Source organism: Myxocyprinus asiaticus, chromosome 23 (genome assembly GCF_019703515.2).
Source record: "Myxocyprinus asiaticus isolate MX2 ecotype Aquarium Trade chromosome 23, UBuf_Myxa_2, whole genome shotgun sequence".
In the NCBI taxonomy this organism is placed as follows: Eukaryota; Metazoa; Chordata; class Actinopteri; order Cypriniformes; family Catostomidae; genus Myxocyprinus; species Myxocyprinus asiaticus.
The window spans coordinates 1,813,948-1,838,725 of NC_059366.1; the positions used below are offsets into that span (position 1 = coordinate 1,813,948).

The 24,778-nt window shown below is 39.0% G+C and overlaps 2 protein-coding genes across 4 annotated transcripts in view; one reads left to right on the top strand and one right to left on the bottom strand.

Annotated features, from left to right (window-relative positions):
• abcc2 (ATP-binding cassette, sub-family C (CFTR/MRP), member 2) overlaps positions 1-10,052 on the top strand; it is a 63,605-nt gene extending 53,553 nt beyond the window's left edge. Inside the window, exons 30-32 of one of the 2 annotated variants that reach the window (XM_051650866.1) lie at positions 4,684-4,850; positions 7,364-7,558; positions 9,656-10,052. In XM_051650866.1, the coding sequence (XP_051506826.1) occupies positions 4,684-4,850; positions 7,364-7,558; positions 9,656-9,785 (492 nt within the window). In that variant the 3' untranslated portion in view covers positions 9,786-10,052. The remainder of the gene's footprint in view (positions 1-4,683; positions 4,851-7,363; positions 7,559-9,655) is intronic. The other variant, XR_007892616.1, reaches the window with a different exon arrangement.
• Positions 10,053-20,581: 10,529 nt separating this feature from the next.
• cutc (cutC copper transporter homolog (E. coli)) overlaps positions 20,582-24,778 on the bottom strand; it is a 28,975-nt gene continuing 24,778 nt past the window's right edge. The window contains exons 7-9 of one of the 2 annotated variants that reach the window (XM_051650913.1): positions 24,094-24,121; positions 21,717-21,822; positions 20,587-21,617 (exon numbers count right to left, since the gene is read on the bottom strand). In XM_051650913.1, the coding sequence (XP_051506873.1) occupies positions 21,506-21,617; positions 21,717-21,822; positions 24,094-24,121 (246 nt within the window). In that variant the 3' untranslated portion in view covers positions 20,587-21,505. Of the gene's footprint in view, positions 21,618-21,716; positions 21,823-24,093; positions 24,122-24,778 lie in introns of both variants that reach the window. The other variant, XM_051650914.1, reaches the window with a different exon arrangement.

Sequence of the window (24,778 nt, forward strand, 5' to 3'; positions counted from 1 at the left end):
CTGCAGGGGGACGCCCTTGGCGACGAGCAGGCGGGGTGCGGGATCTCGAGCTGCACTGATAGCCTCCGCCTGCTGCTTCACCATCGAGAACTGCTGGGCAAAGTCCTCGACGGTGTCGCCGAATAGGCCGACCAGAGAGATAGGGGCAGCAAGGAACTGTGCCTTGTCGGCCTCACCCATCTCGACCAGGTTGAGCCAAAGGTGGCGCTCCTGGGCCACTAAGGTGGACATCGCCCACCCGAGAGACCGCGCTGTGACCTTCGTTGCCCGGAGAGCGAGGTCGGTCGCCGAGCGCAGCTCCTGCATCAAATCTGGGGCGGAACTACCCTTGTGCAGTTCTTTTAGTGCCTTGGCTTGGTGGACCTGCAGGAGAGCCATGGCATGCAGGGTGGAGGCAGCTTGTCCAGCGGCATTGTAGGCTTTGGCCGTCATGGACGACATGAACCTACAGGCCTTGGATGGGAGCTTTGGGCATCCGCGCCAGGTGGCAGCGCTCTGCGGGCATAAGTGCACCGTGAGCGCCTTATCCACCGGGGGAATCGCTGAATAGCCCCTGGCCGCCCCACCATCGAGGGTAGTGAGGGTGGGGGAGCTGAAAGATTGGGACCGGGCAGTAAAAGGTGCCTCCCACGATTTTGTCAGCTCCTCGTGCACTTCCGGGAAGAAAGGGACTGGAGCGGGGCGTGGCTGCTTTGAGCGGCGCCACGAGCCCAGGAACCAATCATCGAGCCACGAGGGTTCAGGGGAGAGTGGAGTGTTCCACTCTAGCCCGACGCTCGCGGCCGCCTGGGAAAGCATGTCCATCATTTCCGCATCAGCCTGTGACTGGGCAATCGTCCCCGAGGGGGGGAGCCCAGTTGAGGCCTCTGCATCCGACTGGACGAGCCCGCTCTCCGTTGCTGCGCTCATCAGCTTCGCGGGCTCCGAACAAGAGGTCGAACTCACCATGAGATGGGCCGGCGGACTCATCCGGAAGCCCGATCGGGGCAGACGAGCGTGCTGGGGAATGGGAGGTCCGTGGGGGGATACCCGGCGGAGGTGGTCCCATTGGGGTCCCCAAATCGCCCCCAGTGCTAGCCGCGCTGGACTCATACCCATAGGTAGAAGGACCGAGGTGGCAAGCCGCTGGGGTGGCTTGCTATCTTACAAAAGCAAGCTGCGACCGCAACGTTGCCATGGTCATGTTCTCGCAATGAGTACATGATCTATCCACAAACGATGTCTCCGCGTGGGTCACGCCCAGACACGAAAGACAGCAATCGTGACCGTCAGAAGTTGAGAGGAAACGACCGCAACCAGGAATAACACATAAACGGAAAGGCATCTTTCCGTTTCATGACGTTCCATGTGTGCCGCTCTTTTAGAGAAATATACTCTTTTAGAAAAATATACTCTCTTTTTTCTGTCGAAGCGCCCAGGGGCGTTCTCTCCAGTGCACCAGTGCAGAGGAGGGAGAAGCCGCTGAAGTGCGCCATCAGATCCAGCAGAGATGAATGAAGAGTCAGCTCAGTAAACATCGACCGTTCGGCTCCGAAGAGAAAATCTGAATGAGTGGTTGCATACCAGCTCCTTTTATACCCGTATGTCCGGGGGAGTGGTATGCAAATACCACTCGCCAATTTTCATTGGCCTTTTATCAAAGACCAGAGGTGTCTCTGGCTCCCAAGAATGACCCCTAGTGTCACTACATCGACACAATGTCGAGTGAGTGACAGATAGGGAACCTATTGTAATTGTTACGATTTTTATTAGGGGTTCAAGTGCTTAGCGCTGAAACCCTATTGTAATTGTTAAGGCAGAGCAAACCGTAAGGCCTAGAGACTTGAAACTTGGTCAGATGCTCACTACTCAGAAACACGGACTCAGCCGAATCGGTCAATAGGGGGCGCTACAGCGATCAAAAACACGAAATTGCTCGTAACTCCTAGACCGTTTGTCATAGACTCACAAACAAAACGTATGTCTCCGATTTCACTTCCGCCTTTAAAAATTTCCGCTATCTTGGATTTTTCATAAAACCTACTTTTGCGAACTAGTCCTAGGTTTTTCCTTCCGATCGGGACCAATCCAGGGCCAAACGATTCTATGGAGTCTCAATATCAAATGTTATCAAAAAAAGTTTGAACTTTCGACTCGATTTAGCTACGGTTTTGCCACATGGTGGTGCTATAATACCAAAATTAAATTGGCTGTAACTATGAAACCGTTAATGCTATTGACTTCAAAATTTGCGTACATTGTCTTTGTCTCAGCTGCCATCATTGTTTATATGGACATTCACGTATGTTGAAAAACATGGCCGCCATCGGCCAATCAAATTTCAGCAGCTATTACACAAGGTTAACAATGACCGATCAGAACGAAACTTGGTGGACCTATTTGACTCTTGGTCTGAGAGAGTTATGCAAAGTTTTAAAAAAATCGGCCACTAGGTGGTGCTATCACGATTTTTGTAGGTGTTAATGGTTGTATATAATGCAAAGTTGTGAAAAAACACAAGTAATATATATCATATATAATATATATCAGCAAACCAGTGCAGAAATATACTCTGGAGTCTGATTATCAATAATTATCAAAAAAGTTGGCATTTCAACTCACGGTCGCTAAGGGGTGCCAAAACGTTCGAAAAGGTTGGCCATTTTTACTAAAATGGCTATAACTCCCGAATTAAAGGAGATGTTTTCACCAATCTCGGTACACATGTGTAAGAGCTCAATCTGAGGTGACAGTAAAAAAACCGCGGAGTTTGGCCACTTGGTGGCGCTATAACAGGAAAAAACATGAAAACAGCTCTAACTACGCAACCGTCAGTCTGATTGAGTTGAAAATCAGCATGCCGTGTCTTTGTCCAAGGTGCCATGATTGTCTTTGAGGACATTGGTGTATCTCAAAAAACATAGCCGCCATCTGCCAATGAAGTTTGAGCACCTATTAGACAAGGTTAACGGAGGCCGATCGACACAAAACTCGGGGGGCCTGTTCAACTCCTGGCCTTAGAGGTCTGTGAGAAATTTGAAAGAAATCGGACACCATTTACCCTTTGGTAGCTATAACAGTGCCATTTAGAAAATGGCCGTGGTCAAGTGTACAAATAAGCCCATAATTCCTAAAAAAAAACTCAGAAATTCACGAAATTAGCTGAGAACATGCAACATATGATTCTAAACAAGCATGCAGACTTTTATGGAGATCGGACCATAGGTGGCGCTATGAGATTTAAAAAGCTTTAAAAAACATGTATTTCCTTAGTAAATTGCCTGTATTTGCTGTAAATGGTCTATTCCATCTATGATCTAGGTGGTTACATGCTTGCTAAATAAAACATAATACCTTTTTACGCTTGTGCTTAAAGGCCTTAAACCGCCTGAACCCTGTTAACTGCTGCTCGCAGCTATATTTTCATCTTGTGTTTATCATAGATAAGTGATGGCAGTCAAAAATACCTATAAAATACGTATATTTATTATTTATTAAAATGTAATGTAAATTACAGTATGTGTGCTACATTTTTAAATTGCAGCATACAGTGTTTATTATAAGGGGTCATCGCATTCGCAACCCAATACTCACTACTCACTTATCATGAGTACTTTTAAATAAGCTTCTCTTTTACTCTTACTTGAGTAGTTTTCAGGACAAGTACTTTTACTCTACTCACACTACAATTTTTGGGAAGTAACGTACTTTTACTTGAGTATGATTTTTCAGTACTCTTTCCACCCCTGATTAAATGTATTTTTTTCTCTTATGAATTGCGAAAGATGCGCAAAAGATAGTTACAGATAATGGACATACCAGTGATCCAAGGCTCTTGTTGATCAACTAACTTTTTTACTTGCTATTGAGATAACAAGGCTTTTGAAAAACATGGCGTAGAGATTAAGTGGCTGCTACTTACATGCAACTAATGGTACTTAGTGCTTCGGTAAACCCAGCCATGGGTACCACAATATTTTATAATGTAGGTAGGGCCCCAACAATGAATTCAGCCCAGGGGCCCCCACTCCCCTAAGTCTAGCCCTGTCAGCAAGTTTTATTAATGATGGCTTTCCTTGCAAGCACAAGACAGTATTGACTTCCTTCTTTGGCAGTTCTCTCCTAGATCAAGTTTTATTTAAAATGCAAAAAGAGGGAGGGTGACAACAAATGAACAATAACAAATACAAACTCTTCAAATACAAAGACCCTTCAGTGGTGAGATGCACAATGATGCTCTTTCCCCCAGGACTCCCTGTCCTAGCCTAGATGTAGAACTGCCAGTCAATAAACTGTCTGTGTATAGAGGCTGACCCTATCAGATTTCCTAAAACCTATGTAAATCAATCAGAATTTACAGTTTTAATAGGTTGAATATATGCACTCATCAAACTGACAAATTAACCAATTTGAACATTACAAAAACAGTACTTGACATTAAGCAAATGTTTTTGCCCTGTAACATAACAGCTCAAGATTGTAACAATAAGATAAGATCATAATGATTAGATGTAATGATAATATAAATAAATCATTATTAATTAATAAAAAAAATAACTATTTTCATTTGTAATCTTCATACACCTGTTGAAACAAACATGCTAAGCATCTTGAAAAATTTGGAAAATACATTTCATAATAATCTAAGGGAATATAGCAGCATCTGAGAATATTTAGTAATGTAAACTAATGCAAATTTTACAGGACCCAGTGCTCTTCTCGGGAACTCTGCGGATTAATTTGGACCCATTTGAGAAGTTTAGTGATGAGGAGATTTGGAAGGTTCTGGAGTTGGCTCATCTGAAGGATTATGTGGGGGGTTTGCCATCAGGACTTCAACATGAGGTCTCAGAGGGGGGTGAGAATTTAAGGTTGGTGAACTGTTTCAGCATTCAAATGCACTGAACAAATGTGCATTGAATGTACATACTTCAAATGACTGAGATAAAAAAGCAAAAATTCTGGGTTGAAACTACTTTTCTTTCTCAGAAGATCATCTTCTAAAAAAAATTGTGTTTACTTTTAATTTAATGGCCCTGTTCGGACGGGAATCATTTTATAAAGGGGGGAGGGATAATGTAGTAAGTACCAGAGCTTCTCTGTGATTTAAATCAAGTCGTCACTTTTATTTGTAAAGCACTTTTCAAATCAGACATCGTTTGAAAACAGCTTTACAGGAAATTATGCTATAACAGAAAATAAAGCTGTAATGTCTTTGAGTCATCATTGTAATTCCGTCCAAATTGACAGAAATGTCATGTTCCAGACTCCACAATTGGCCCATGTAAATTGACACGCAGGTATCAAAAATAAATAAATATATAACTTGAGCAGCTCACGTGCAGTCTGTTAATCTTTTAACTATTTTTGTTTCTCAAGTTTTCCAAGTTTCTGAAGTGGATGTTGGTCAAAGATTTTGTCAAGACACCAGAACTTGAAAAGCACTACACAACTTGCCAGTGTTGCAGAATATATTAAAGTCTACAAAGTTGGAGTCTATAGATTGAAGTGTCAGCATGAGTTGACCTGTCACTGTTTTGCGCTTCCTTCAAGCATTGTCACGCAGTGCTCAAAGTTCAAATAATTTCAACTTTGACCCCAATGCCAAAGTTTCTAAGTATCAGCCAATACTTACTTGGCAAATTGCAAATGCACAAAGTCTGTCTTTGCAGTGACTAGTCCAACTTTACAGCTCAGTGGTTTTCACACACACTTATGAGCTAAGGGGGCCCGTCAATTGAGTGTCTCACCATCAGAGACCTCCTGGAATACAACATCCCCCTCATCATCATCCCTGCTGAACGTGATCAAAACAATGCGCTCCAGTGATGAGGTGCAGATTGTCACGGCTGAACTGAACAGGCGAAGCCACTTTAAATAGCAGAGATAAGAGACACAAGGCTCGAGTTGGCGAGAAAACATCATCAAAATCTGTCCTCGCTTCCCTAAGGAGCTATTTCAGATTTAGGCTGAGTTTTGTTTGTGATAGAAATAAAACATTTATGTACAAATATAAACCATCTTATTTTGTTAATTTAGTTGATTTTATTAGCTATCACTTACATGCAACACAGAATACAATATAGCTATACAATATAATTCAATAGATAATATACAGTACAATACAATATTTAATATTTATTCAGAAGGGGAAACAACATTGATGTTGCATACACTCCCATATATGAACACATCCATATGCAAATTCTACATAAATTGCTTATCCTGTGTGAATTGACGATAAACATTACAGATGTCCACAGTAACAACTATCTTACAGACTGAAAAGTGAAAACCAATAGTACCATCTGAATAGGTCATAAGAGAGGCAAATTACTGGGGTCAAAATGTAGGTTAAGATAGGACTATTGATTTAGTCTTTATTATTATCTTAATTACTTTTGTTAATAAATTATCTTTGTTATTTTAATGAATACAAGGTATGTGATTCTGCCTATATTTATTGTATACCGTGTTCTTGAGTTCCGTGCACCAGCTCACTGAAATGCCTTCACACGTTGTTGTTAACAGTGCTTCTAATGTCTCAGTTTGACCTACACTACCGGTCAAAAGTTTTGAAACACTTGACTGAAATGTTTCTCATGATCTTAAAAATCTTTTGATCTGAAGGCGTATGCTTAAATGTTTGAAATGAGTTTTGTAGACAAAAATATAATTGTGCCACCATATTAATTTATTTCATTATAAAACAAACATTTAATAAATAAAAAAAGTTTTTGAAATTGATGACAGACCAAATAATAAAGAAAAGCAGCCAATAAGTGCCCAACATAGATGGGAACTCCTTCAATACTGTTTAAAAAGCATCCCAGGGTGATACCTCAAGAAGTTGGTTGAGAAAATGTCAAGAGTACATGTCTGCAAATTCTAGGCAAAGGGTGACTACTTTGAAGATGCTAAAATATAATATAGTTTTGATTTATTTTGGATTTTGTTTAGTCACAAGATAATTCCCATAGTTCCATTTATGTTATTCCATAGTTTTGATGACTTTACTATTATTCTAAAATGTGAAAAAAAATTATAATAAAGAATGAGTAAGTGTTTCAAAACTTTTTACCGGTATTGTATATATTTTTTGACCTATAATTTTTTTAAATGGCTGAAGCTATGCTATAATTTACAGCTTGTTTGCTTTTAGAAGATTTTTCTTTTGTATCAGAATGGATTTCATAATTAACTCAATCTTATGCAACTCAACATCTGCTTTTAATGCTAAGAATTTTGTTTTCTGTATAATCTAGTAGCACTTCATTTCTTTGAAGTCTTTAAGTAAATATTGCGCAAATGTAATAATTACTTATTTTAATTTGCAGATGTTTCTCCAGTTTCTGATGTGTGTATGTTTATGCTCATCCAATAGTCTTGGACAGAGACAGCTGCTTTGTCTAGCCCGGGCCCTGCTCAGGAAATCCCGTATACTCATCCTGGATGAAGCCACAGCAGCCGTGGATTTGGAGACAGATGATCTCATCCAGAGCACCATCCGCAGAGAGTTTTCCCATTGTACTGTGCTTACAATCGCACATCGCCTGAACACCATTTTGGACAGCTCACGGTGAGCCCCCTTTAATATAAATTTCTGAAATTGTTTGGTATCTTTTAAGTAGTGCAGCGCAGTGATATTAATGATTCTGACTATATTTAATCTTTTGACCTCAGAAACTAGACCAACATACAGGTTTTAGGGCACAATGAATCTTGAATCTCTTTTTCCTCACAAGTGGTTCCTGGTGTTATGTAATGTTAGCTGGACATAATATGGGTGAAGATGCATTTAATAGCACTTAAATTAATCGAGAATTAAATTGCAATTGAGGCCTCTTAGTGACAACAGACTATTTATGGATGGCTAATGTTGGTATACCATAAACCTCTTTGAGGTGTCTATATCCTTCACAGCTATTAATATACATTTTCTAGAAAAGATGTGCCATTAGCAATCAATTGTATTTGTTTATTCTTTGATAAACTCTTTGTTAGTGATGCTCAGATCAGGATTTTTACAGCTGATACAATTGCTAATTTTCTTGTCATCTGATCAGCCCATACTATTCCAACATGATCATTTAGCCTTTTATCAGGAGCTCTGTCATAACCGGTTATATATGTAAGCTCTCTGCTCACTGGTTAACTGAATTTCACAGCTAAAATATTAATTCCGTAATTACTGTAGGTTGGTTAAATAGAAAACTAAATGAACAAACACAAAAATATTCATTTTTAAAATAAACGTTTTTTAATAGGCCTTAAAAACTTGCTTACACAAAATATTCCCTATATCAGGAGAGATAGCTCTTTAAAGAACAAGGCTTAGTGTCAAAAACCAAATTGGTTTTGGAACCTGGTGCTTTTCAGATTATGAAAAATCAGGATTATAATAAATTTTAGATAATAAATTTTTTTTATCTTACATCCCGAAATCCGAAAAAGTTGGGACAGTATGAAAAATGCTAATAAAACAAAGAGGACTGATTTGTAAATGATATTCACCCTTTGCTATATTGAAAGCACTACAACTACACATCATATGATGTTTTACCTTGTGAATTTCATTGTTTTTTTGAAAATGTACAGTAATATCAAATCAGATGACTGCAACACGCTCCAAAAAAGTTGGGACAGTTGAGTGTTTACCACTGTGAAACATCACCATTTCTTCAAATACCACTTATTTATTTATTTTTATCCCCTTTTCCTCACAATTTTGGAATGCCCAATTCCCACTACTTGGTCCCAATTCCCACTCCCACTAGTAGGTCCTCGTTACTCACCTCAATTCGGTTGGCAGAGGACAAGTCTCAGTTGCCTCCACTTCTGAGACAGTCAGTCCCCGCATTTCATCATGTGGCTCGTTGTGCATGACACCGCGGAGACTCCGCATGTGGAGGCTCATGCTACTCTCCACGATCCATGCACAACTTACCACGTGCCACATTAAGAGCGAGAACCACGAGGAGGTTACCCCATGTGACTCTATCCTCGCTAGCAACCGGGCCAATTTGGTTGCTTAGGAGACATGTCTGGAGTCACTTAGCACACCTTGGATTCGAACTTGCAACTCCAGGGGTGTTCTAATAATACTTATTAAGCATTTGGGCACTGAAGACACAAGTTTGTTAAGTTTAGAAAGTGGAATTTTCCCCTATTCATCCATTATATAGGTCTTTAGTGGCACAGTTGTACAGGGTCTTCGTTGCCGGATGGTGTGCTTAATAATGTGCCACACATTCTCAATTGGAGACAGGCCAGGACTGCAGGCAGGCCAATCTAGCACCCACACTCTCTGCTTACACAGCCATGCACTTGTAATCCGGGCAGTATGCGGTTTGAAATTGTCCTGCTGGAAAATGCAGGGACGTGATTGACAGCAGATGCTCACTTATAACGTTTTTGTGTATGAAAATAAACATGAATGACAATTCTCTGTAAAACAAAAACAAAACAAGCCTCCAATGCGTGAATGCTAATTGTTGCTATAGATTTAAAAAGTGTTATAGGAAATGTTTTACTATGTGTATCCATTTCACAACATTCATAGCACAATTTATATTTTGTTTTTGAATTTCAAAACAAGAAAAGAATGAACATAGTGTACATGGACCTACAATATTACAACTGGACATTATATTAACTCTTGCTTCTCTTTTTGTAGGGTAATGGTCCTGGATTCTGGTAAAATTGTGGAGTTTGATTCACCCAGTGCATTGATGAACCAAAAGGGGCATTTCTATTCAATGGCTAAGGATGCTGGAATCTCAGCAAAAGAGTACACTGCATTATGAACATGGATGTAGTTCTCTATTCTAAACCCATGACATAAAGTTTATGTTCCTATTTTAAAGCTATTTACAAGTATACAGGAGCAAAAATGATAAAATGTTTAAGAATTACATTACTGTTTCTCTTGCAAGTGATGTTTAGATAATAACTTGCTCTGTGTTAAGACATTATAAATGTAATCTGTGTATTTTCTTTTCTATACTGATGTGTTGTTTGTTAGACATGGATTTGTGTTGTGGCAATAAAGTCAGTCAAGTTTGTATGTACAGTATTTATAAAGCACATGTACTGTAATTATTTTTTTATTTTTTTATTAATAAACATACAGCTCACATATTTGAAACACAGTAAGCTAGAGAATTAGACCAGTTTATACAGAGGATTGATAGAGCCACTTTATCACAGCTAGACTACAAGTGAAGAGGACTAATGATCTTTTGTTGGTTTTATCATATAAGTCAAATGGCCGATAGGGCTGAAGCCCCAGATCTTTTGTTAATAACCCCGAATGTTTTTTGTGATGAGAAAAAAAGACAAAAGTAAGGCTTAATGTTCAGGGTACAAAGCAACAAGGCAGGCTTCAATTCTGGCTTCAAATGTAAATTAATTACGATCATTACGATTTTACCTGCTGTTCAAGTTCATCAGACAAATTTTTACGAACACCTCATGTGGGAGCTTTCTATTTTCTCTCACGGGGTGCAGCTTTTCTGTATAAGAGGCACTGAGGTTTTATTATGCAAGCCTTATTTCTAAATTTATAGTCTATAAACCTCATTTCTAATCTTCATTTGTTTTTAACAATCCACACACCAAGTAGATTTTAATGCATGCGCCAGTCATCTTGTTCGGTTATTCAGGTTTAGTCGGGAGTCGGTACGCGGGAATAAATAATGTTTATTGCAATGGAATTTCTTCAAACACAACTCAAAATAGCAGAACAGTGAGCTATAAACCTAAATAGCACAATACATAGGTCTTAAAATTATACAATCTCACATTAAAGTCAAATAAAAATGACTACCTGTATATGTGCTTTGCCCGTGCTGGCTCACATTTCCATGTCACGTGCGTGGAGTTAAACTGCTGCGTTTAAATAGCCTCTTTGGGGTGCCTTGATTTTTAAATGGTTTAAAATGAAATGACATTGAACTTGTCAATTTATTGCACTTAAGTCTGCACACCAGAGCAAAAGGGGAAAAAAACACTCTTACCGTTTATCAAGCATTGAAACTTTGTTTAACCTGGAATCGTTTAATAACAGTCATGAAACCCAACGCAGGTGTTTCGAGATGCGTTTATAAAAGTTCTAGTTATTTTTAAATTTACTTGGTGATCCCATGATGGCGTTTTATTGCCACGTTAAATACAAATAAAATAACATTTAAGATTTCGAAAGTAAAGTCGTAATATTTTGCAAATAAAGTCAAAATTACGAGAATAAAGTTTTAGCATTTTGAGATTATAGTCAGAATATTTTGAGAATAAATAAAAAATTATTAGAATAAAGTCTTAGCATTGTGAGAATAAAGTCGTATTTTGTGTGAATTAAGTAGAAATATTAGAGAACAAAATCTCAATATTAGGCTAAACAGAGCATCATTATCACAACGATAGAACGGACACTAAGCCAGCATCTTCGCTAATGCAAGAGATGGATGTGGAGGATGTAGTTAAATCATACTTTAGCAGTAAAGAAATCCTTTGCCTTTTGGCACATCAGCACAGAGTTATTAGTATCAGGACATTGAATCAGTTATGTAGGAAATGTTATTTATTCAGGAGAAAGTACCAGACAGATTCGAGCAGTCCCGATCGGCGTTGTTGCTGGGTTTTCCTCTCTAAACAATACTGTAACTGAAAGGATGTTACCACATACAATATCTTGATATGGACTTGTAAAATTCACAGCTCCCTTGACAGTCGCCCACATGTTGAAAACTCCTGTACAAATGATTCATGAACAGAGAGCTCGCAAAAACTTCCCACAAATTCAGCCCAGTTGCATAGCCAGGTTATCTCCCTGGTTAATGATGTTGTATGTAAAGACCCAGATGCTCCAGGTGTGAGTCTACACTACCTCTACTATGTGAAAAAGCTAGCCAGGTGTTTTGCTGTCACAGCAAATTTTGTTTTCCGACACCCACAGAGGTAAATTGGACCTGGATCACAAGATTAAATTCCGACAGCCATAACACACTGCACTATTTTCATGACACAAGCATTTAATTGTTATAAGTGGAATTCAATTTTATTTTTAAGTTCCAACGTGTTAATAATTTGTGTTAAAACATGTAGCTGACATGACATGAAAATGACAGCTCGTAATATTATAGTCCACATATAATTTGGAAGACATTCAAGTGAAATTAATTTGTCACCCCACATTTTTTTTAAACACTTAAATGTAGGTAAAATTGTTGAACACCTGGTTTAAGACGTAAAAATGTGTGTGGGGGTGTCCGTCTAAATAGTATTAGTAATGTTTAATGCTAATATTACTCTAGTTAAGCATAATAGAAAACTATAAGCAAAACTACTATTTGGGTATAGGTATGTTGGTCAGCCTTATCCAAATAGTATAAATTGTTTACTCTGAATAGAGATGATGTTATGTTAAGAGTATACAGATCTGGGACACTTGACACCATGCAAGAAGCAGACATGTGAATCACAAGCTCTGCGCACTTTGCTAGTTTTTTAATTATTTTCATGTTATAATCCAGTAAGATTCGATACCCCCAATTACATATTTGTTCTTTGAGGTAAACATGGCAAAGAAGTCAAAATCCTCAGACTCTGGAGACATTAAAAGACACTTACGTGCTCAAGCTGACACCCCCAAACAAGCCGCGAGCCGGGGACTCGATTTGGAAGGCACGTCGGGAGAGGAAATTCAGCATCAATTGTCCAACATCTCGGTGATGCTGACGAAGGCTGTTGCTGACTTGGAGGATCTCGCTGTAATACGTTGATCGATTATGGCAATGGAAACAAAATTCTCTGAGTTGGTTACAAGAGTGGCAGTTGTTGAGAAACGGATCGATCATCTGGAGTCATCGGAAAGTGAATTATCTGCTAATCTACCCGTGTCCAAAACAGACTTGGAACACATTTTGGAAAAACTGGAATATCTTGAAAATACGAGCCGAAGGAACAATATATTAATTGTTGGAATTCCTGAGCATGAAGAGGGCAGAGATATGGTGAAATTCCTGGACGAGCTCTTCCCGAGTCTGCTCGACATAACAGGCCATAAACTGGAAATCGAGCGAGCTCACAGAGTCCCGGCTCGCGGATCTGCTAAGGGAGACAGGCCCCAATCAATTCTGGCCAAATTTCTGAGATCATCCGAAAAAGATCTCGTGTTGCGCCAGGCGAGGAGCAAAGGAAAGCTTTCTTGGAAGAATCACAATAGTTTCTTGTTCCCGGACTTTGTGAGTTCGACAAGAGAGAAATGCGATCGGTTCAAGGAATGTAAGAAACTTTTACATCGACGGAAGATCGCTTTTGCATTGATGTTTCCGGCCAAATTGAGAATAGAAACGAAGGATGGTCGAAAAGTATTTACATGTCCAAAACAGGCACTCTCCTTCATAAATACATTGGAGTAAGCCATTTGATGTTTCCTATATTAGTGGTTTGACTCGCTGAACATACACTCGATTGTCCGAGGATGATGGGCGCCATTTTTTGTTGCTTTTTACGTTGGCTCCGCCTAGTGACTGTTTTGTGGAATAACCCTTCCTTCAAGAAACTTTTGCATTGACGGAGGATCGTTTTTACACTGAAATTCCCAGCCAGATTGAGAATGGACACTATGGATGACCGCAAAATATCTACATGCTCACACAAAGGACGTCTTTTTTTATAAAGTTGATGGACTGAGTAAGTAATGATGTTTTTGTTTTGAGTGAATCTGACTCGCTCAATACACACTTGATCATCCGAGGAACCGGGATGCCTGTTTTGTTTCTTTTCATGCTGGTTCCACCTAGCGGCTGGAGTTTGTTTTTGTGGAATATCTTTAAGGGACATTAGAGTGATTACATCATCTGCCGTACTCATAAACAGCTGGCTCACTGAACAATGTTTGTCTCTCCGAGGAAACTGAACGGCGTTATATCAACTAGAATTTGTTTTGTGGAGGAACACACCTTCAAGACAGTCCTGTGAATGAATCTACATGTTCTTTGTGTTTATTCTGCCTGTTGGCTGGGGTTATGTAATTTTGCCTCACAAAATTTGCGCAGAAGCACCGGACTTGAGCAATCCGATGGCAAAGTTGTTGCGAGGGCTCTCGTATGCGTACATGGACCTTGTGAGTTTAGAGGGATGGATGCCAGTTGGCATTGTCATGCGCAAGGTTAATGCGCATGTTTTTCTTTTTTCTGTTTGTTTTGTTCGGGGTTTGATTGTTGCATTAATGGGGAATGTGGTCTGTATAATCTTGTTTTTGACACACAATTTTTTTTTTATTATATCAGTATGTTAAACGTTAATATGTGTAGGTTATCTCTCTCCACATGGAATGTGAATGGGTTGGGGCACCCCCATAAAAAGAAGGAAGGTTATTTCTTTTCTTAAGCATAAGAAATAATGATATAGTGTTTCTTCAAGAAACGCATCTTTTCCCGCAGGAAGCTGAAAAATTTGGGAAGATGTGGGGTGGATATGTTTTCTTTGTGCTGGCTCAAGTAAGAGTAGGGGAGTTATTATACTGATAAACATCTACAATTCAAATGTCTCAAATAGATTAAAGATAAATTTGGAACAGTCATTATGGTTTTAGGAGAAATTCAGGGGCAAAGGTCGATTTTGGCTAATATTTACGCACCTAACGCTGATGATCAGGGCTTTTTTATAGATCTTGAAGGGATGTTGCAAGCTGCTGGCACCCCTCATGATATAATAATGGGAGGAGACTTTAATCTTTTGATGGACTCAGTCCTTGATCATAGTGAAGTGTAGTGATTTCTACTCAATTCACCGATGATGTTGTGATTTTTGATCAAGTGTCACTTAAGGTGTGGTTATGAGTGCATCAGATGTCCCCTCCCCCTTTTCAATATGGAGCACCAGTTAAGAATACTATCTTAACAATTTAAGAACACTCCCAAAAGAGCTGTTCGAAAATTTAGAATTAATGTAAACTAGAGGGAGCTGGTCGGCTGATTTATCTGAAGGATTTGTGAGAGTCTGGACAACTAGTAGAGTCTTTGATTATCAACACATTGAAGACACAGTTGTAATAAAATGAAATTTATTAACAATAGATATTCAAGAGTAAATACCACAACAATTAATAATGCTAATAATGTATATGCACTGCTAAAGGATAATAAACTAATAACCAAAAAGGAAAGTACTGAATTAAACAATAAAACAAATAAATGATTTGAACACATAATGGATAAATGCAATGCTGCTGAACTGAATGTAGCAATGGGAGAGAATTGTATGGGAATGCTCCTTATGGGAAACCACCTAATGGCTCTGGCAAAATGGTGATAAATACTGCTTATTTATCATTAAACAAATAATATACCTATTATTTGTAACAAGCTGACCCCAGTTAACTTATCTAAGCAAGTTAGAAAAACATATGCTGCAAGTATAAACTAATGCCAAGGTCTCACGAAAGATGTTTAGTAAGTATATATCCACACTGTATTCCACACAGTCGGGTGATCAGTCCGGCAATAGAGATGTCTTCCACTGGTGATGCGAGTAACGTGCAGTGGGAAGGGCGCAGAGTTGCAATCCAGTAGTCGTTGCCACGCTGGTCTGTAGGATGCTGAACTTTGGTTGTGCCAAGAGGGTCCTTAAAAAGTGGACTGGGCAGCTGGGTCAGTTGAATCTTCACAGGGTCCTTTGCAGGCTGGCTGCATCACTGAGGAGCCATGTGGGACAGGCAATGTCTGCCGATGCAGAGGTCCTTTGTGGACTGGGCTGCGCTGCTGGAGGGGCTGTAAGGGTCAGATAAGGTCCCTCAATGCTGGGGCCCTTTTTCAGCTAGAGTGCAGCAATATAGCAATAAAGCAATATAAAAGGTTTTGCTCGCAAAAGCTTAACCTCAACTATCTTGTAGCCTCATTCCTCATCAGGTCAGAAACTCAGGATGTGGTGTGAGGTCAATGATGAATTATCCAGTTGATGTGCCAACACAGTCACGGACCAGTCCAAGGGCCGGCGGCTGCGTGCCCGTTGCACACGGCACCCCAGCCACGCTTGGAGGCGTCCATCATAACCACGACATGCCTGGAGACCTGCCTTAGGGGAACTCCTGCCCGTAGGAACGCTAGGTCGGACCAAGGGCTGAACAGATGGCGACAGACCTGCGTGACGAGCATGCAGTGTGCGCCGTGGCACCATGCCCATCTCGCGACTCTAGTCTGGAGCCAGTGCTGAAGCGGTCTCATATGCATCAACCCGAGCGGTGTGACCGCCACTGAGGATGACATATGCCCCAGGAGCCTCTGAAAAGATTTCAATGGGACCGACGTCTTCTGTCTGATCGTACTCAGACAGTTCAGCACCGACTGCGCGCGTTCATTTGTGAGTTAACAGACCGAGTCTAACTCCATACCGAGAAAAGAGATGCTCTGAACCGGGGAGAGCTTGCATCAGCAAATATTCCCAAAATTTTTGGCAATATTTTTATGTCTAGCTGGATCAGGGAAATTGAATGGTAACTCTTACACTCGCTTGGATCTTTGTCCTTTTAAAGAATCAGACTGATCTGGGCTTGTGTCATGGCTGGCGGAAGCTTTCCATTCTTTAATGATTCCATATAAACTTCTAACAAAAGTGGAGCCAGTTCTGTAGCATAAGATCTAAAAAATTCAGCGGCAAAGCCATCTGGCCCCAGAGCTTTGCCTGTAGGCAAGGCCTTAATTTCCTCGTCAAGCTCCTCCAAGGTTATCTCAGAATCAAGAGAATTTTTTTTTGCGTTGCGTTTTCCAGTCATCCGTTTAGGGAGTTCTAATAGTTCCACAAAGTTTCTAATATCTTCACCAGTAGACAAAGGCATGGAACTATAGAGATCAAGATAGAATTCTTTAAAAGCATTATTAATATCAATGGCTGAGGTAAATATTTTACCACCAGCAGATTTCACTGAGGGAATGGTAGAAAAATACTCTCTCTGCTTTATATATCTAGCCAAAAGCTTCCCTGCTTTATCCCCTGACTCAAAGTATGACTGTTTTGCCCTAAATAACCAAAACTCCACCTTCCACTAGAAAATAGTATTATATCTGTATTTCAATCGGGTCAATTATGTGAGGCCATCAGATGACATTCGGTGCTTCAGCTCTGCCTCTGCACTTTTAATATTCCCTTCCAACTCCACGGGTTCTCGTGCTTGGATTTTTTGATGAATGAGGCATACTGTATGATCCGACCCCTAAGAACCGCCTTAAGTCTCCATATAGACATTGATTTCAGTCTTTAGCATTTGTTAGAATTCAAGATTTTGCAAAAGAGATGCATTAAAGTGCCAACTATATTTCTTTTTCTCCGTATCTGGCAACACCTCTAAATTCACCAGGGCGTGATCTGAGACTAAGATGTTTCCAACTAAGCAATTCACAACAGATGAAATGAGGGACTAGATATATAAAAAATCTATTCTAGAATAAATCTTATGGACTGATGAAAAAAATGTATAGTCCCTACCTGATGGGTTCAAAAGTCTCCAAATATCTGTAAGACCAAGATTCGTACACATCCTGTGAAGTGTCAGTGTTGCTCTAGTGGGCTTGCACACTTTTGCTTCACTATGATCAAGTACTGAGTCCATCAAAAGATTAAAGTCTCCTCCCAGTAATATATCATGAGGGGAGCCAACAGCTTGCAACATCCCTTCAAGATCTATAAAAAAAAAGCCCTGATCATCAGAGTTAGGTGTGTAAATATTAGCCAAAATCAACCTTTGCCCCTGAATTTCTGCTAAAACAATGACTATGAAAAAAAACAAAAAACAAAAAAAACTAGTTTATCTTTAATCTGTTTGAGACATTTGAATGGTAGATGTTTGTTTACCAATGTAATGCTCTTACTTGAGCCAGCACTAAAGAAAACATGTCCACCTCATGTCTTCCCAAATTTTGCAATTTCCTGCGGGGAAAGATGCATTTCTTGAAGAAACACTATATCATATTTCTTACGTTTAAGAAAAGAAATAATCTTCCTTCTTTTTATGGGGTGCCCCAACCCATTCACATTCCAAGTGGAGAGAGACAATCCACTCATATAAACATTTGACATTTTGACATATTAGAAAAAATAGATTGTCAAAAATAAAATTATAAAGACCACATTCCCCATTAGTGCAAAAAACAACCCCCAAACTTCCCCCAAAACAAAAAACAAAAACAAAAAAAACAGAAAAAAAAAAAAACGTGCGCATTAACCCTGCGCACGACAGCACCAACCGGTGTCCTTCCCTCTAAACTCAAAGAGTCCATGTACGCTTACGAGAGCCCCCACGACAACTTTGTCATTGGATTGCTCAAGTCTGCTTCTGTACAAATTTTGTGAGACAGAATTACACAACAGAAAGTAATCTATAAAAAAAACTCCAGCCAGTAGGCGGAATAAGCACACAAAACGTATAGATTCATCCACATAACTGTCCCAAAGGTGTGTTCCTGCACAAAACAAACTCCAGCTGCTAGCAGAACCAGCACAAAAAAAAAATAAAAAAAAAATGTTCAACTTCCTCAGGCAGTCAAACGAACGTTCAGTGACAAGAGTGTAACAAATGCCCTAATCCCTCTAGTGATTTGCAAGAAATATTCCACAAAACAAACTCCATCCAATATGAGGCATAAGCAGAAAGGACGTGCAGATTCATCCACAATACAGTCCCGATGGAGGTGTTTTATTCCACAAAACAAACTCTAGCTGCTGGGCGGATCCAACACAAAAAGAAACAAAGAAGGCACCCAGTTTCCTCGGACGGTCAAGTGAATGTTCAGTTAGTCAGGTCCACTCGGCTGCATCACACAATGACTTACTCATTCCATTGAGTGGAACAGATTGAATCACTCTAATGATGTGCAAGAAAAATTCCACAAAACAAACTCCATCCAATAGGAGGCATAAGTACAAAGAATGTGCAGGTACCTCCACAAACTATCCCGAAGGAGTGTTATTCCACAAAACAAACTCCAGCCGCTACGCGGAACCAGCACAAAAAGAAACAAAGAAGGTGCCCAGCTTCCTCGGACGGCCAAGTGAATGTTCAGTGAGTCAGGTCCACTTGGCTGTACCAAGAGCATCACAAAATAACTTACTCAAGTCATTGACTTTATAAAGGACATCGTTTGTTGTGGGCATGTAAATGTTTCGTGGCCATCCTTAGTATCTATTCTCAATTAGGCCGGGAACATCAGTGCAAAAGCGACCTTCCGCTGATGTAAGAGCTTCTTGCATTCCTTGAATCGATCACGTTTCTCTCGTCGAATTCGCAAAGTCTGGGAACAAGAAAATATTGTGGTTCTTCCAAGAAAGCCTTCCTTTACTCCTCGCCTTACATAACACAATATCTTTATCAGATGATCTCAGAAATTTGGCAAGAATTGATCGGGGCCTGTCTCCCTCCATGGATCTCTAAGCCGGAACCCTGTGAGCTCGCTTGATTTCCAGCTTATGGCCTGTTATGTCGAGCAGACTCGGGAAAAGCTCATCTAGGAATTTCACCATATCTCGGCCTTCTTCGTTCTCAGGAATTCCAACAATTCGGACGTTGTTTCGCCGATTACGATTTCTCAAGGTCTTCCAATTTTTCCCAAACGCATTCCAAATCCACCTTGGTCGCTAGTGGGTTAGCAGCTAATTCCCTCTCTGATGACTCCAGATAATCGATCCATTTCTCGACATCCCCCACTCTTGTAACCATCTCAGAGAACTGAGTCTCCATGGCAGTGATCGATCGACATATTACAGCAAGATCCTCCAAGTCAGCAACGACCTTCGTCAGCACTGCCGACATGTTCAACATTTCTCACCGAATTTCCCTAATTTCTCTGACCAAACTGTCTCCCGGGCTCGGGGCTTTCTCAGGGGTATCAGCTTGAACACTTAAGTGTCTTTTAATGTCTCCAGAGCCCGAGGATTTTGAATTCTTTGACATATTATGGTTCAGGGTGTATCGAATCTCACCAGTTTATGACATAAAAAGTATAAAAAACTAGCAAAGGGTGCAGAGCTCGCTGTTCACACGTCCGACCCTCGTATGGTGCCACGTGACTCAAGTGGTTAAATTCCTTACAATTACCATCCTTTTTTATGACCTCTGTATATTCGGTGTTTACTGGAAGTTTATTGGCCGAGTTAATGGTTTATTCTGGACAGTTGCCATTTTTTCCCTTCTAATCTATAATGAACAAATAAAGAATTTGTTTGATGAATGACATCTCTTGCGTAGTCCTGGAAAAAAAATAAAAACAAGCAAAAAACAAGCTTGAAAAGTCCTGGAATATCATTTTGAAGCACCTGTGCAAACCGTGGATGGTTCTCCTTTGACTTTTCAAGTTGTACAAAAGGTATGCAAGGCCGAAGTTGCCACAGCAGTTGAACCTAAAACTGAAGTAATAATGAATTTAACTCGATATTAAATGGATAGTTCACTCTACTTCGAGTGCTGCTACTGCGATGCTTACACCATGCAGTGTGAATAACTTGATAACAGGGTGTCAAAATGAATATGCATCACTTACCTGCTGCATATGTGAGATAACAAACAAGATGTATATTAAACATTTTACTGCAACATTTATAGTTCATGAGGACACCCACACATTGAAGGCTTATTTGTTTGCATTTACTCATTCACAATTCTTTGTAGAATTATCATTATTTATTTTCATACATTCGCAAAGACGTTATGAACGAGCATCATAGGGCAGCATATTCAAACAATTGTAACTCAAAAAATCTACATATGTCAAGACTCTGAGCCTGTACATTTTTTTGTACGTCCCGAAAAGCTTCCCCATATTTTATATTATTAAAGGGGATTTTCTCCTGGCAATAAAATAAAAACAAAAGAAAAATTTAACAATTATTTCTCATTGGAAAATAATAATCATCAAATTGAATATTGAAAAATATTTTTTTAAAAGTCACAATTTTCTATTACATAAATGAGACTTTTAGTATTGTGACCACATTATTTGTATATTTGTCTCAATACATGCATTTCAGTTTTACGCTACAAATAATGTAGATTATGTAATTCGTTATCTGTCGTAGTAATTTTATTAGTTGTAGTACTGAGTATTTAATAAGCTTAATGATAGTCAGAGATATCCTGTCATTGTATGACATGTCTAGGTAAACTTTAATAAACCAACACAATTTTTGGGCTTTGTTGATTGTGCTTTTAGTTTCTGTTTGTGGTTAAAGCTGGTCTAACAGAAAAATGCAAGATATTTGGCTATAATGTTCTGAAGACTCACTCACATGGAAAAACATGACAGCAACAATAATTAAGTAAAAAAAAATCAGCTGGCATTTTAATTGGAGAAAAAAATTATTAACAGCAGCAGGAAAATGATAGTGATTGAGCTGTTGTCAACCTTATGACAGATCATATATATATATATATATATATATATATATATATATATATAGTAATAACCATTCAATTCCTCTTGTAAAACTTTAGAGGACGTGTTGGTTTCTGAAGACATAATTAATGGCATTCCACATCTTATAGTGTGTTCCTTGCAATGGCGTTCAGTGTACGAACTTTAGTCACATCAGCCACTTTTACAGCATATTCTGGTACAGAGAGAGAACCTCCCATATTCACATTATAATTCCTAAAGAAGAGAGCATAAACAAACAAAAAATAAAGTCCTTACAAAGGAAATATTCAACAAGAATCATGTATTTACTTCAGCTCTCCTTATTTAGCTCACCTAAACTTCATAGTGGAGTCCTTGCAGGAGCGAGCAGAACAGTGGAATTCCTGAGCCCCAGAACCTTCAAGAATCCTCTGAAGATTTCGTTCTGTAATTCCTCCCCCTGCACAAAAGAAACATCATGGAGAACCATATCTGAACTACTAAATGTGTCATTTAAACCTGAAGTGTGTAATTTCTGCACCATTAGCATCACCAAATGGAAGTGTAAAAATAAACATTGTTTTCAAACCACTTTCCAAATACACCCTCCTTCTTCCAAAGGACAAACAAATAGTATCACCCCAAATTTACAGTGCTGGGCACCATTCTTTTTATGTGGATTATTTAGTTATCGAGATTTAATTGTTGATAATTTGAGACGATTCTGGATTGTTCGATTTTTCAAAGATGATCTCAGAGTTGCTGTCATAGCAACAGGTCCGTAAGCACAAACCTGCCCGGAAACAGGTTTATTTAATGTACGTAAACAGGATTAGATAGCGTCTTTTTAAGCAGAGCTGCTACTGGAAGTTTGGGTCATGTCTAGAAAGCGCCAAGTTCTCATGCATGCACATTCTATTATGATGCTTTGGTGCTTTTGCTGCTCGCCTCAGCGTATTAATGAGAAAGCATTAAAAACTTCAATAATATCAATAGTATAACATGCTTACTATTATTACGGAGTGACTATTTACACCAGTTTTACATACCTGCCACACTGTGCAGTTACTTACGCTCAAATAGTCTGGTGGAAACAAAGAAATTAAAGACAAACTGCATCTTTAGAAGTCGCCGCAATGGCTCAGTTTGTAAGAACGGTATGGATATGTATTTTCCATGCGAACGACCTGGGTTCAAATCTGCCTTTTGACCCAGTTTTCCCCATCCTGTTACCTGTCTTCACTCTTAATATTTTTCTTTAATACAATATAATAATAAATAAAATTAATATAAAGTTGATTTTCCTCACAGTGATTTGGTCACAAAGAAGGTCAGTGTTGAGTGAAAGGTTTGATCTGGGTAAAATGACGGCATGCTCATGAACTGCTCTTAATTTTGAAAACATCATATGTGTCAATTGTACAGTAATAAGATGGCAACATACAGAATGTGCCGCAGTGATGTACTTGGGGAAACGAGAATGGGCGGCGAGTGCTCCTCGTTGCTGCAAATTCTGCAGCTTGCACTCCTTTCCAGTCAAATCGCAAAGAAAAATGCAAACAAATGTGTTCCCACTCAAGATGTACATCCACTGAGGTGCAGATGCAATCTTTGCTTTATTAAAATATAAAGTTCCATGTGGGTGGATTAGAACCCAGAACCTCTAACGAAAGGGATGAATTAGTTACCACCCAGTCAGATGCTTAACAGAAGAACTGACTGATGTACTTCTCCAGTGATCAACAATACTGTATCCCATTACCGACAGTAGCAGATGTACAGCTGAATGTAATCAAATTCGTAAATTTTTTATTTTAAAGCTTGAATTGGTCATCAAGAATGACTATTCATCAAAACAGACAATTTAAAATAATCCTTTACAAGCACTCCTCGTTGGTGTGTGACATCAAATTAACGCTGTGAAAGAATCTCGCAAGATTGACAAGGGAGGGATCCCTTCTAGACAAGACCGCATGTCTGTCCCAGCCGCTGAATCACTCTTACCATACGTTTCCACTAGTGCGTTGTGAGCGAGCGTTTTCAATTTATTCCTATGAAAGCCGGGTGCCACGCCGGAATTATGTACCTAATCTTTCGAGATTTTCTGTATTTTCTGGCTAAATTACAACACAGGCTTTTAAAGAGAGTTTTTATGCCATTGCCCAACCTGCATTACTATACAATTAAATCATTTTTAAAGATTAGAGTAAATTAATGTTTGACATTGAAATAAAGAAAAAATTAAACCTGCTTCAAAATAAATCTAAAGACAATATACAATATTTTAATATAATATATAATATTTTAAATGGAAATGTGCAAAATAAGTCTCCGCAGTGTCATGGTGGTCTCAGAAGTGGAGGCAACTGAGAATCGTCCTCCGCCACCCGGGTTGAGGTGTGTAACCGCACCACCACGAGGACCGACTAAGTAGTGAGAATTGGGCATTCAAAATTGGGAGAAAAGGGGGATAAAAATTTTAAAAAAGAAAGAAAAAAGTGCCAAAGCCACATTTTTTTTTTTTTTTTTTACTATTTTTTTTTTTTTTTTCCACAGTTTTCAGGGAAATCAACCTACAAATGGTTTATGTATAGTTGTTCCTGCATATTAAACCGGGATATGTCATCAAAAAAGAAACATTGATATTTTAACATAAAATTACACACATCAGTTTAAATGAACTGATGAATTAATTTTCTAAAGACAAAAAAAGAAAATTTTCTAAACTTACCTGCCATTATTACTATTCTGCCTTTTGCCTATTAACGAAAAGAGAGAACTTTTATTGTTGAAGAGTTTGTCAAAGCAAAAAGAATATTTTAACACAAATGAGTCAAAACAAAACCTAACCAAAATCTATTATACACATGGAAATCAGAGATCTCAAAATGAGTTTGATAGTATCATGAGGAGCGCCGTAAGGACTTTTGGGCCCCTGACACCTTTGCACTCTGGGTCCCCTTTTGCAATCCATACAGATTTTTACATTTTTATTAGTAGTTATCATTATTATGAACATATACATGTTTATGTCATTCTGACATAATCAGCGAGTTGGGACTGTTTTTCTAATAGAAAATTTGACTTATGTTTTAAATGTTGATTTAATTAATCTCTGGGAATATCTGAAGGTAAACAAAACCAACTTTTTTTGCCCCATACAAGAGTATTCGAATAGAACAGATTTTATACAGCTGAAAAACTGATAACTTGGCCCATAATCAAAGATGTCCAGACTTTAAAGCCCTTTATTTTACAGGTTTCACCAAGGATGGTTCACAATTGAATAGGCAATGTTACTAGGTTTCTATAAAACAAACTATAGCATTTTGTTATGGAAAAAAAAACAGTAGCCTAAACAGTTATATACAGTTCTATAATTAAAACCTATAGAGTCTATAAAATTTCTGTCAAAT